Consider the following 13627-nt stretch of genomic DNA (forward strand, 5'->3'; position numbering starts at 1 on the left):
CCCTTTCTGCCAATCTGGAAACGGGTCTCAGGACCCACTTCCTGATTGGCCAGGAGGAGAATCCATGTGACAATAGCGATCTTCCTTTTTTTTGGTAGCAGAACATGTTAAAGCCAACGCGTTTCGGGGGGGAACAGAGGCTCCCCCTTCATAGCTTTTTAGTTGGCCTAGGTCAGTGAACTAGGCCAACTAAAAAGCCCTGAAGAAAGGGGAGTCTCTGTTCCCCCGAAACACGTTGGCTTTAACATGTTCTGCTACCAATAAAACGAAGATCTTTTGATCCAAGTGGGATTCTTATTGCTGATTTTGGGCGCTCCTTTAACCAACTACCACTATTAGCTGAGTGAGAGAAATTAAGGGTTAAGAGAAACACTGGCATACTAGTCAGTACCACTATGTAAAGGTGTATGTCTTTTAAGAAAAAAAAAAAAATCACCTCTAAGTCTAACATTGAATGTCCGATATGTAGATGACGCTGCATTATGTAAAACTATTAGTTTAGTTTTGTACATTTTAGAATGGGGTGCCTCGAAATTGTGCATTATTTTAAAGGGTGTCTCCACTGCTAAAGAGTTGAGAAATACCGGTGTAAAGAATGAAGCTCGGCATTGCATATAGAAGCAGTTAGTCGCACTTGTTGGGCTACTAAAATTCTCCCTGGATCCCCAGCCAAAAGACGACATTTTATTTACAGGTGGAGTCTGGGTGGCTGAGGTACATTTTGGCTTTATTTATCTCTCGGGGACTCCAGTGCTGTGATATTTCCACCATTCATTATAATAATAATCAATAAAATTTGAATTTTAAACAGAAGAATGGGAGCCCCTTGTAATAATTTCACCACTGAAATCCCTGAGAACAATAAAAAAAAAACAACAGTGTTCAAACATCTGCCAAAAAACACTGTAGAAAACTTTGGTTGAATGAATAAAACTGTCGCTGTCTGCACAGAATGAAGCATAGAGTACAATATAGTCCTAGTTAGTAATTATCATTGATCCATTCCACAAAGCGATCGAAAGATGGAGGGGCTCGGTGAAGGTGGTGGTGAAGGTGTGGAGGTGTCTGATTGGGTCACACAGCTCATAAAAGGAGATCTTCCCAGCCTCATAATCCAGACAGATCCTGAATTTATGGCCGGTAGGCTTGTTAACACATGAATAAGATATATCATTATGCCTCATATTATACTCCTCACCACTCCTTCGCAAACACCAGGAATCCTTATTATTCCCAATATATGATCCCCTGTCCATACTGGGATAACACAACCCGACTCTCCAGCTTTTTGAATTCCTCGTGTCCACCTCCCAGCAATGCCGCCCTGATGAAAAACTTCCCCTGCTTAGAACATGATAGTTCTTAAATCTTTTGTGAGTATTCGGGCGATTTAAATTTACTGCTGAGAAAGTTGCAGCTTTAAGATCTCTTGAAATCTTTATATTATTAGCAGCCGTTTCCTCATCAAGCAAAACACCTTCTGGTTGCTGAGTATCAATGTGAATGTCTTTTATAAAGTCAGATAATTTGTGTAATCTGTCTGTGATGGAATTCTCATAGAAATCACCTTCACATGGAATCTTTGTCTCCATATTATCCTCCTGCTCGGTACGACAGATGTCCTCTCCTGAGTTCTGATCCTCCAGGACGGTCATTGGGTCGGTGGTGTCACACAATTCCTCAATGTGACTCATCTTCCTGGACAGCTCGTCCTTCTGTATCTCCAGCTGTTGGATTAGATTGGACACAGATTGTGAGATCTTTTCCTCCTGCATGGAAATCTCATTCAGGACTCTCTTCTCAAGTTCTTCCAGCTCTCTCCTGATATCTCTGAACAGGGCAGTGACTCTCTTTGTTACGCCGACTGCTCTTTCTTGTATGTCTGTCCTACGTTTTTGCAGACTCCGGACTTTTTTCTCAGCCCATGCTTTATTTGAGGTCATCATCTCCAGATCTTTCCTCAACTTCACTTTCTTCTTCTCAGAGGCCTCATCCAGTGACTCCACTTGGTGTCCTTTGTGTTCTCCAACAGCAATACAGTATACACAGATACAAACTCTTTCCTTGGTGCAGTAATATTCCACAATCTTTTTATGGATGGAGCATTTTCTGTTTCCCGGGTAGTTGGTGGGATCAGATAAGACGTGTTCTGGTGACCTGACATGGACACTCAAATGTTTGCCACATAGAGAACTTTCACAGAGCAGACAGGACTTTATAGCCGGTACAGGAGAGTCCACACAGTAAGAACAATAGATTCCCGTATCTTTCTGATCAGGCTGAGAAATAGAAAGCATCTCCGCTATGTTACGTAGAGCTCTGGCGGTAGATAGTTCAGGTCGCTCCTGGAACTCCTTTCTGCACTCCGGACAGGTATAAAGTCCAGACGCCTCCTGAGTGTCCAACACACGGCCAATACATTCCCGGCAGAAGTTGTGTCCACATTTCAGTGATACCGGATCCGTATAAATGTTCAGACAGATGGAGCAGCTCAGCTCCTCTCTCAGATTCGCAGACGCCATTGTAGCCAGCAGGAGGAGAAATGAAACTGAAAGTTTGTTTAATTTCTGTTAAACAAGACGAAAGGATTAATACAAAGGAAGAGTCACCGGAGCTTTGCTTGTCCAGCTCACCTTTCACACAACCAGTCCACGCTCACTCCAAGTTTTCAAAGTTCTACGGATTTCAGACACTGTTGGCAGATCTCTGATCTTTGTTACTTTGTAGCAGCTCTGGATGGATTAGACTCACTCCAAGGTTGTGAATGTGTCTGCAAGTCTCCAAATGAGAATTTCCTTTGTATCGGTTCAAAGAATGATTTCATTACACTTTGGGTCATTCCTTGTCTTCTTCAGACTTCTGTTTTTGCTCAGGGACTTTGCAGAGCGGTTCGTCAACTTCAGCTTCTTCCAGGAACGTTCCAACTTTCCTCTCCGCAGTCAGAAACAATTTGACTTCCTAATCATGTGACTGCTGCCCCACCCACAGAGGGAATTAAAGGTACAGGGCAGTGTCTATGAGAGTGCTTTATTATTATTATTATTATTATTATTATTAGTAATCAGGGCTTTTTTTCTTAGGGAATAGGTGCAGATACTCACATCCCTATTGCCAAGTAAAGTGACGGTGTGGTCAGGTATTGGAACTGCATGCAATGCATCCAGAAAGTATTCACAGCGCTTCACTTTTTCCACATTTTGTTATATTACACGATAAAATTACAGCCTTCATCCAAAATTGATTAACCACTTCCTGACCACCCGCAGCCTATTTACTGCGACAAGGTGGCTCTCCTGCACAAACCGACGCAGGTCTACGTCAGTCGTGCGCGGCAAGCTAGGGGGTGAGTGCGCTCCCGCCTCCACTAGGCAGCGGGAAAGTCGATACCTGTGTCAGGCGGCTCCGATTGCCAACTGACACCCGGGATCGTTCCCCGCCGAGAGAGAAGAATGGTCAGCTGTTGTAAACATAGCTGACCGTTCTTCTCCCTGGAATGGTCATAGAGCCCATGTGTTCCTTCTATATAGGATCACATGTCTCTATGGTCATTTCACAAGCCACGCCCCCCCCCCACAGTTAGAATCACTTCCCTAGGTTCACATATAACCCCTTGATCACCCATAATGTTAACCCCTTCCCTGCCAGCGTCATTATTACAGTAACAGTGCGTATTTTTAGTGCATATTTTTAGCACTGATTACTGTAGTAATGTCACTGGTGCCCCCCAAAAGTGTCAAAAATGTCAGTTAGGGGTACAATCTGCTTGCCACAATGTCGCAGTCCCAAAAAAAAAAAAAAAAATCTTTCCCGTAGTTAGTAGACCCAATAACTTTGGCGCAAACCAATCAAAATACGCTTATTGCGATTTTTTTTACCAAAAATATGTAGCAGAAAACAATTGGCCTAAAATGTTTTAAAATTTTGATTAATTTTAAGGGAGACCCTTAAATTAATGCTTCAATTGTGCTTATTGTCACTATCAAGCTTGATTTATATATGAGCATCTTTGTGTCCTCTGTATATTAGGTTGGACATTTCTGGCGCTGTTTAATTTCTCAGCGGTGCCATGATGATTGTCCCTATGCAGAGGATACACGGAAGTGGGATGTGTTTGTTTACTTCCGCCGTGGTGAGCGCTGGTTATCTTCCGGCCGTCCCACCGCTGTGGCGATTGGTCGCGGTGCGTTCCAGCGGAGGTATTTAGATGGTGGATGGCGACGTCTGGTCACGCCCCCAGTTGAAGTCGGAAATGACGAAACGCGTCGGGGCGTGACCAGACGACGCATCCGACATCACGTGGCACGGAAGAGAACCCACCCGGAAGTATCGGGGCTGGCGTGGAGTCAACCCGGGCAATTACACGAGTGTGGATCCTTTCCTGGCCGCTTTGTTACTACTTAGAAGCCTGATTTTTCCTACAAATGTAAGTGCAATCTATCTTTCAATAAAGCTGAGTTTTACAATACTTCACTATTGGGGTTATTTTGCCTTGCATGTGATCACTATGCTGAGTGGAATTTGGGGAAAGGAGGTCTGATTAAGTGTGTGCAGCGGTGACATATCCAGGTCGTTTGTCTACACCCATCATCTGTATCTTGGATATCTGCTCATTTTGCTCTTGTGTGAGAACACCTGAGCCACTTTATCTGGTGAGTTGCCATTTCTGCTGACCCCTTGGTGTGACACTTGGTGGTGGTCAAAAAAGGTGATCCAGTAGTAACATCACTCATTCTTGGACGGTTTATGGACTTTAAAGGACTTTTATACCCTTATGAGAGTGTTTTTAGTAACACCCTTTTTATGTATGATTTTATTGTTTTACATTTCTAAAGTCACATCCAGTGACTTTTTGCGCTACTATTCTTTTTATTTATGTTTTCCAATATATATCGTTATTTGGTGAAGTAGCAGCAGTTTGTAGTTTAGCAGTTAATGAACTGACTCCTCCAACAAGCGCAGAGATATCCTGCTTGACAAATTTGTGTCCAGATATATACTTTATTGGTTAAAATGTATTTATTTTTTTTGGGAATGTTATATAGAAGAAGAAGAAGAAGAATGTAAAAAATATTGTTTTTTTTTTTCAAAACTATCGCGCTTTGTTTATAGCGGAAAAATAAAAAAAATTCGATTTTTAGCCCACTAGGGGCGCCGGACTTAGTGGTGGTTATGGGGGGGGGTGGGGTTTTCCACCCCAAGTGGGGCGGGCAGAGGTGCCGATTGGCGGCCTTCTGGGGGTCACAGAGCAATGCGCCCCGACACTCCTTACTTTTGTGATGTCCTGGCTGTGGTTGGTCCAGACTCCAGCCTGGACCAATCACCATTCAGGACATCCTGACGTCGTTGGGGGCGGTGCCGGTGCGTGCGTCAGTCACTCTCCGCCCGATGTCCTTCCCGCCGCACCGATGTAGCGTGACGATCTGCCAGAGAGAGGTGGTTCGTTTGCCTGCCCGCCGCCATCAGAACAGAAGAAGGAAGAAGAGGATTCTCGAGGAGGAGAGGAGCAGCGCCGTGGACGGTCTCACTCACCGCCCGATCTCCGTCACCTTCCCGCCGGACCGGTTCCCGCCGCCGTCAGAAGAAGGAAGAAGAGGACTCGAGGAGAGGAGCAGCGCGCCGTGGAAGTCTCGCAGGCAGCCCAGGAGAGCAGGTAAGTGATTGAAGCCGCTGCAGCACGATGCCATGACCTGTGACATGACCTGTGACATGCCTATACCATGACCTGTGACATGCCTGTACCATGACCTGTGACATGCCTGTACCATGACCTGTGACATGCCTGTCTCACGCCCTGTGCCATGACCTGCGCCATGACTATACCATCTCCTGTACCATGACCTGTGACATGCCTGTCTCACGCCCTGTGCCATGCCCTTACCATGACCTGTGCCATGCCTATACCATCTCCTGTACCATGACCTGTGCCATGCCTGTACCATCATCTGTGCCATGCCTGTACCATCACCTGTGCCATGCCTGTACCATGACCTCAAAGTCACGCAATTTTTTACCGCGTTCTTTGCCGCAAAGCAATACCTATTACATTTTTCTTTTTGCGCCCCCCCCCCCCCCCAAAAAAAAATTTTTGAGCACCAGCCGCCACTGCAGCCAAGATAAAAAAAGAAGTGGCTACAGGACAACTCTGTGAATGTCCTTGAGTGGCCCAGCCAGAGCCCAGACTTGAACCCGATTGGACATCTCTGGAGAGATCTGAAAATGGCTGTGCATTGATGCTCCCTATCCAACCTGATGGAGCTTGAGTGGTCCTGTAAAGAGGAATGGGAGAAACTGCCCAAAAATAGGTGTGCCAAGCTTGTAGCATCATACTCAAAGACTGGAGGCTGTATTTGGTGCCAAAGGAGCTTCACCAAAGTATTGAGCAAAGGCTGTGATACTTATGTACATGTTTTTCTTTTAGTTTTTTTTTTTTTTTAATAAATTTGCCAAGATTTCAAACAAACTTTTTTCACATTGTCATTATGGGGGATTGTGTGTAGAATTTTGTGGAAAATTAATGATTTTTTCTTTTTTTTTTACATTTTGGAATAGGACCCTTCATTTACTATATCTGGTCTCCCACAGTACATAGAAATGTAATTATTTTAGTAAATTTAAACTGCTAAATGCCTTTTCTCATCAGCAGTATATAGCCGTCTTGTGACTTCTATCAGTTCCTGATTTAGCTTATAGGAAAAGTTTTCATACTGCACTGGCTGCCCTATCAGGATGCAGGACCACTGACCCTCTGTCTGGACATTGCTGATTGGCCCTGTGCTGATCACATGCACCTTCCCAGGGAAAAAGAAAAACTCTAGCAATACACACTAAACTGAGCATGTGCAGAGTGACTCCAAAGGCTCTGTACTATCTGGACATGTTCTGGAGTCAGTAGAAGAAGAGGAGGATCAGAGAAGACAGAATCAAACAGCCTTTTTACACAATACGGAGGATTAACCCCTTAGGTTCCACAGTGAGTATAACTAGCATGCTTTACTGCATATACAGACTGATTTTACGGTTGTGGATTTAGTAACGCTTTAAGGCAGTTGTCAGCAATTATCTCAGGATTTTCCTACTGCTTTATTTTATCACTGTAAGAAGAGGAGAGGGCGCCTCTAAGTGCAGCATAAAAGACGTTTATTGGCACACAGGGAGACTCCATCAAGGCGGTCCTGTCATCCGAGGCCTTGGTGGTACGCACACCTCACTCGTGGACCGCATGGGGCATAGTGACGTCAGGGGGCGTTGTCAGTCCACGAGTGAGGTGTGCGTTCCACCTTATTGAATAGAATAAGGGAGGGTCATAACTCTTGTCAGTTTTGCCATCTGTGTCAAATTGGGGAGATTTTTCTTCACTTCCTGTCTCATAGGCATAACAGGAAGTTGTATCTAAACTGAGGGAAAACCCCTCCAAGTCCAGGTTCTCACTGCTACGATATGAAAGTTGTGCGACTTCTGATCCGACTTTGTTCTGGTTGCCAGTCCTCAGGAAGGATGTGCTGCAATGGGAAAGAGTCCAAAGAAGGGCAACTAAGCTAATTAGGGGATTGGGGGACCTAAATTATGAGGAGCGATTACAAGCACTCAATTTATTCTCCCTACAGAAGAGATGCCTGAGAGGGGACATGATAGCGATTTACCTCCACAGCATAGAAAAAAAAAAAAAAAAAGATTCAGTCACAAAGGAGTGCAAGAGGACACGAGGATATACAATGCGATTAGAGGAGGAGAAGAAAAAAAAATAAAAAATCGCACAGGTGATCAAATACCACCAAGAAACCTCTATTTGTGGGAAAAGAAAGACATCTATTTTATTTGGGTACAGCATCACACGACCACGCAATTGTCCGTTAAAGTAACGCAGTGCCGAATCACAAAATATGGCCTGGTCAGGAAGGCAAAAAAAAAAAATCTTACGGTCCAGACGTGGTTAGCTGAAAAAAGTTTGAGAAACACTGATCTACATTAAGGTTGTATACCCAGCCCCTTATCTACAGAAGCCCAGCCCTATTCTGCCATATATATATATAAATAAAATAAAAAAATGATCACACCCACTTTTGCAAAAATTCTCCCTTTTTTCAGAAAATTTTTATTTCATACTAAACAAAATAAGTGTGTGGTGTAAACAGTGGAGCTAGACCTTGGCATATAGTCGCACTTGTTAAGCTACCAGAATTCTCCCTGGAGCTCTGGCCAAAATATGAGATTTCATCAGGTTGAGTCTGGTGGGCTGAGGCACCTTCTGATTTTAAATATCTCTCAGGGGCTCCAGTGCTGTGATATTTCTGCTTTAATTCATTATAGTCAAGAATGAACAGAAGAATGGGATCCACTTGAAAAAGAAAACAACATAAACCAGCCATAGACAGTTCGAATCTTGGCCGGTTCAGCAGGGACCTGAATTGATCAATGGATCCAGTGTCGGGACCATTGGTGTACCTAGAGCATTTGGCACCCGGGGCGGATCCTATATCTGGCACCCCCCCCCCCCCCAACTTTAAAATGAAAAAACACCCACAAAAATGTGTAATTTGTTTTCAAGAATATTTATTGCACACACTTCACAGCCCCCCATCACAGTGCCCCTTGCAGTCTGCCTTCCGTCTCTCTAATCACAGTTCCCCCTTTTTTTTCACTCTCTGCCTCCCCTGCACAGTCCTACCTTCAGCATAAACAGATAGCTAATATTATTAGCAATGTGTTTAAGTTTGAGTAAGAGATTGGAGACTTGCTAAAGGAGATGGTAAGAGACTGCAGGCATGGTACAGGAGATGGTCAGAGACTGCAGACATGATACAGGAGATGGTCAGAGACTGCAGACATGGTACAGGAGATGGTAAGAGACTATGGACTTGATACAGGAGATGGTCAGAAACTACAGACATGATACAAGAGATGGTCAGAGACTGAGGACATGATACAGGAGATGGTCAGAGACTGAGGACATCATACAAGAGATGGTCAGAGACTGAGGACATCATACAAGAGATGGTCAGAGACTGAGGACATCATACAAGAGATGGTCAGAGACTGAGGACATCATGCAGGAGATGGTAAGAGACTGCAGACATGATACATGAGATGCTCAGAGACTAAGGACATGATAGAAGATAGAAGAGCACTAGGGGGGCCGGAGAGCACAGGCAAAGCAGAGAGCACTGGAGGAGCTGAAGGGCACGGTGGGGGGGGGGGTACTGGAGAGAATTAAGAGAGGGTTTGGAAAGCTTTGCAGGGGGTTGGAAGGCGCAGGGGGTGGAGAGCACCACTGGCGGGGACAGGGAGCACTTGGGGGGTGGGCAGGGAGCATAGGGGGAGGGAGATGAAAAGCACTGTGGGGAGCTGATGAGCACCGGGGGGGCTAAAGAACAGGGGGGGTCTAGTGCACTGAGGGGGGGTCTAGTGCACTGGGGGGGCTAAGAGCACTGGGGGGGCTAAGAGCACTGGGGGGCCAGAAAAAAGTTGTATAGGAAGGGGATGGGGCAGCTGCATATAGATGAATTGATCTTTCCCTATTCTTCCTGCAGGAGGGAGAGGAGGAGAATCAGTTATTCAGCAGCTGCAGGAAGAATAGGGAAAGAGGAATTTCTCTATATGCAGCTGCCCCATCCCCCTCCTATCCAGCACACACACTTTGGCACTCACCTTCTTCCCACCGAGGCCCCGCCCCCTTCTTCTGCTGCGGCTCCACCCCTTATTCCCACCACGGCTCCGCCCCCCCGCTAGCAGCGCGGACTGAAGGAGCTGGCACTGCAGCTGCCTTCACACTGCGATACGGGATCTGTCAGAACACGCCAGCTGACACCCCCCAGTGCGTGGCACCCGGGGCGGGCCGCCCCCCCATTGGTACGCCACTGGCCGGGACAAGGTCAACTAGAGCCCATGGCAAACATGCCAAATTGATCAAAACTGAGCACTAATCTGCATGCTTACCCCCTAAGCTGAAATACACCCTCCAAGCTTGAATCTTTCAACCCCCCAGCTCAAATCCCCCTTCCTAGTCATCTAGATCCCAGGGCGAACATGCCAAATCCCCCCCCCAAATACCCCCTCTCAACACAAATCACCACTCCTAGCACACCTCCCCAAATTTCACCTCCTAGAAAAATTCCTTCCTCCAGAAGCTCCCCAAATTCCCCCTCCCAACACAAATCCCCTCACCCCAATCTTCTTATATGATACCACAGTGCCCAGGTCAGCCACCCCTCCTGCCCATCTCTTGTCCCGGCCCTTAATGGTTTAACTTGGGTACAACCAGCATGTCAGATTTTTCTACATATGGTTACTGCTGGTGGCTATAGCCATAAGCAGTAACCATTCTATTCTGATACTCCGGAAAGCTCCCCATGCCCCCCCCCCCCTTTTCCGAATATAGTGGCGCAGCAGGAGGCAAAAAAAAAAAAAAAAAATAGCAATTTTCTTTTCTTTCACAAAAAATCATATAATTTATGGCCAATCTTAGGCTTTAGTGCTCAAGCATCCAACAAACACGGAACTATCAGATTTGGGTGAACTGACAAAACTGCATAGAATGAAACATACAGCAAACTATATACCTAGTTGGTAATAGTCATTGACCCATTCCAAATATAGATCACTAGATGGAGTTGCTCGGTGAAGGTGGTGGTGAAGGTGTGGAGGCGTCTGATTGGGTCACACAGGTCGGCTTCGTAATCCAGAAAGATCCTGAATTTATGACTGGTAGGCTTGGGATCAAGCGGTATATGTTTATTTTCATACACATAGTTATAGTCTTTATTTAGCCTTCGTATACACCAGGAAACCTTATTATCCCCAATACATGATTTCCTGACCATACTGGGATAACACAACCCGACTCTCCATCCAATGGAATTTCTCGTGTCCACCTCCCAGAAATGCCGCCCTGAAGAAAAACTTCTCTTGCTCAAAACCTGAGCGTTCTTAAATCTTTTCTGAGTTTCTGGACGATTCTGGACAATTTAATTTTACTGCTGGACAAGATACAGTTTTTAAATCCCCTGAAATCTTTATATTATTAGCAGCTGTTCCCTCGTCAAGTAGAACTCCTTTTGGTCGCTGTATACAGATGTGAATATCTTTTACTAGATTAGATAATTTTTTTAATTTGTCTGTGAGGATATCCTCATAAAAATCACCTTGACTGGGAATCACTGCGTCCATATTATCCTCCAGCTCGGTACGACACATGTCCTCTCCGTCTGAGTTCTGATCCTCCAGGACGGTCATTGGGTCGGTGGTGTTACACAATTCCTCAATGTGACTCATCTTCCTGGACATCTCGTCTTTCTGTATCTCCATCTGTTGGATTAGATTGGACAGAGATTGTGAGATCTTTTCTGTCTGCATGGAAAGGTTATTCAGGATTCTCTTCTCAAGTTTTTCCAGCTCTCTCCCGATATCTCTGAACAGGGCAGTGACTCTCTCCGTTGCACCGGCTGCTTTTTCTTGTATGTCTGTCCTGCGTTCCTCCAGATTCCGGACTTGTTTCTCAACCCATGCTTTATTTGAAGTCATCATCTCCAGATCTTTCCTCAGCTTTTCCTTCTTCTTCTCAGAGGCCTCATCCAGTGACTCCACTTGGTGTCCTTTGTGTTCTCCAACAGCAATACAGTATACACAGATACAAGCCCTATCCTTGGTGCAGTAATATTCCACAATCTTTTTATGGATGGAGCATTTTCTGTTCCCCGGGAAGTCGGTTGGATTAGATAAGACGTGTTCTGGGGATTCGGCATGGACACTCAAATGTTTGCCACACAGAGAAATTTCACAGTGCAGGCAGGACTTTATAGCCGGTACAGGAAAGTCCACACAGTAAGTACAATAGATTCCTGTATCTTCCTGATCCGACTGAAAAATAAAAAGGGTCTCCGCTATGTTACGTAGAGCTCTGGCGCTGTACAGTACAGGTCGGTCCTGGAACTCCTCTCTGCAATCCGGACAGATATAAAGTCTAGATGCCTCCTGAGTGTCCAACACATGGCCAATACATTCCCGGCAGAAGTTGTGTCCACATTTCAGTGATACCGGATCCGTATAAATGTTCAGGCAGATGGAGCAGCTCAGCTCGTCTCTCAGATTCGCAGACGCCATTGTAGCCAGCGGGAGGAGAAATGACTCAATTTCTGTTAAACAAGACGGATGGAATAATACAAAGGAAGAGTCACCAGAGCTTAATTTGTCCTGCTCACCTTTCAAAGAACCAGTCCACACGCCCTACAGGATCTCAAATGTTCTAAGATTTCAAACACAGTTTGCAGATCTCAAATCCTTGTTACCTTTGTAGCAGCTCTGGGTGGATTGAACACATTGCAGGGTTGTGAACACACCTGAAAGTCTCCAAATGATAATTTTCTTATGCATCAGTTCAAATAATGATCTCACCGTTCTTTGGGTCATTCGTTGGCTTCAGAAATCTCTTTTTTGCTTAGAGACTCTGCAGAGCTGAATCATCAACTTCACAGACCATGGTTCCAACCATTATTGGAAGCAAAATAATGATCCAACTTTCCTCTTTGCAGTCAGAAATAGTTTGACTTCTTATGTCATGTGACTGCCTTCCCACCCACAGAGGAAGTTAAAGCTACAGAGCAGTGTCTATGAGACTGACATACCATTAGGCCCTGTTCACACCTGAGCTTATTTCAGCTCGTAAAAAGGCTCATCTCTGAAGTCTCAAAAGGCCCAACAAGTCCTATTCATTTCAATGGCCCCCTGTTCACATCTGAGCGTTTTGTCTCCAGAAGAAAAACGCCTGAAGCGCAAAAAAGTACATGAGCTTCTTTTTTGGCTGATTGCAAGCGTTTTTGTTAGATGTCAATGTCTTCCTCCAAACACCTGCAAAAAAACGCCTGAAAAAAGCCCAAAAAAAAAGCTTGTAAAAAGCCCCAAAAAAAAAAAACGCCTGTAAAAATCCCAAAAATGATACGCTCAGGTGTGAATGGAGCCTTATAATTTTTCTTAGAGTATGGGCTCTTTCACACAGGCAGACCGTTCAGATCCGCCTGTCCGTTTTTTTGGCAGATGTGAACGGTCCCTCCATGCATCCCTATGGGGCATCGGATGTCAGCGAAAACATGTCCGCGGACATCCGATCCGATCCATCAAATCTGGACGGATGGAAACCCTATTTTCCATCCGTCCAGCGGATCGGATTGGATGGGATCGGATGAGAACGGACCGGTCCATTCCCATCCGATTTCCCCCATAGAGGTGCATGGGGATCATGTGGACGGGACAGGTAATCATTGAATACAAAAAGATAAGAAAGCAATGATTGCAGAAAAATATTTTATTTTTACAATGACAATTTCCCCTTCACCTCTGTAATAATATGGCAGAAACACATTAGTTGTATATATAGACAAACTCTGGTTAATAATAAAGTAAGAGACATAACCAACATTTTCAAAGTAATAATCTTTAAAGTTCCACATCCTCCATCAACCAATCTAATCTCACCTCCTGCCAGGTCAGAGCCTGTTGGCACAATAATGGTGAATAATGATTGGTTGCTGGCGGTTACAGCACTTTACATACTGCTAATTTCTTTAACTTTCACATGAAAACATAAAAAATAAGAAAGGTTCCTGGAATGCAGGTGACACCATGTTGATGGAACAGA

The 13627-nt window shown here is 44.9% G+C and overlaps 1 protein-coding gene across 1 annotated transcript; it reads right to left on the reverse strand.

The window, feature by feature from the left end:
* Positions 1–977: 977 nt before the first annotated feature.
* Positions 978–12145, reverse strand: LOC309566992 (E3 ubiquitin/ISG15 ligase TRIM25-like; the record flags this gene model as incomplete). Its single annotated transcript, XM_082272311.1, has 2 exons — positions 10972–12145; positions 978–2567 (listed from the first exon to the last, which is right to left on the reverse strand). The coding sequence occupies exons 1-2, from the start codon at positions 12094–12096 to the stop codon at positions 978–980; spliced, it is 2715 nt and encodes a 904-aa protein (XP_082128437.1). The 5' UTR covers positions 12097–12145.
* Between the last annotated feature and the right edge of the window lie 1482 nt (positions 12146–13627).

Source organism: Pelophylax lessonae, assembly GCF_965119305.1.
Source record: "Pelophylax lessonae genome assembly, chromosome: 11".
In the NCBI taxonomy this organism is placed as follows: domain Eukaryota; kingdom Metazoa; phylum Chordata; class Amphibia; order Anura; family Ranidae; genus Pelophylax; species Pelophylax lessonae.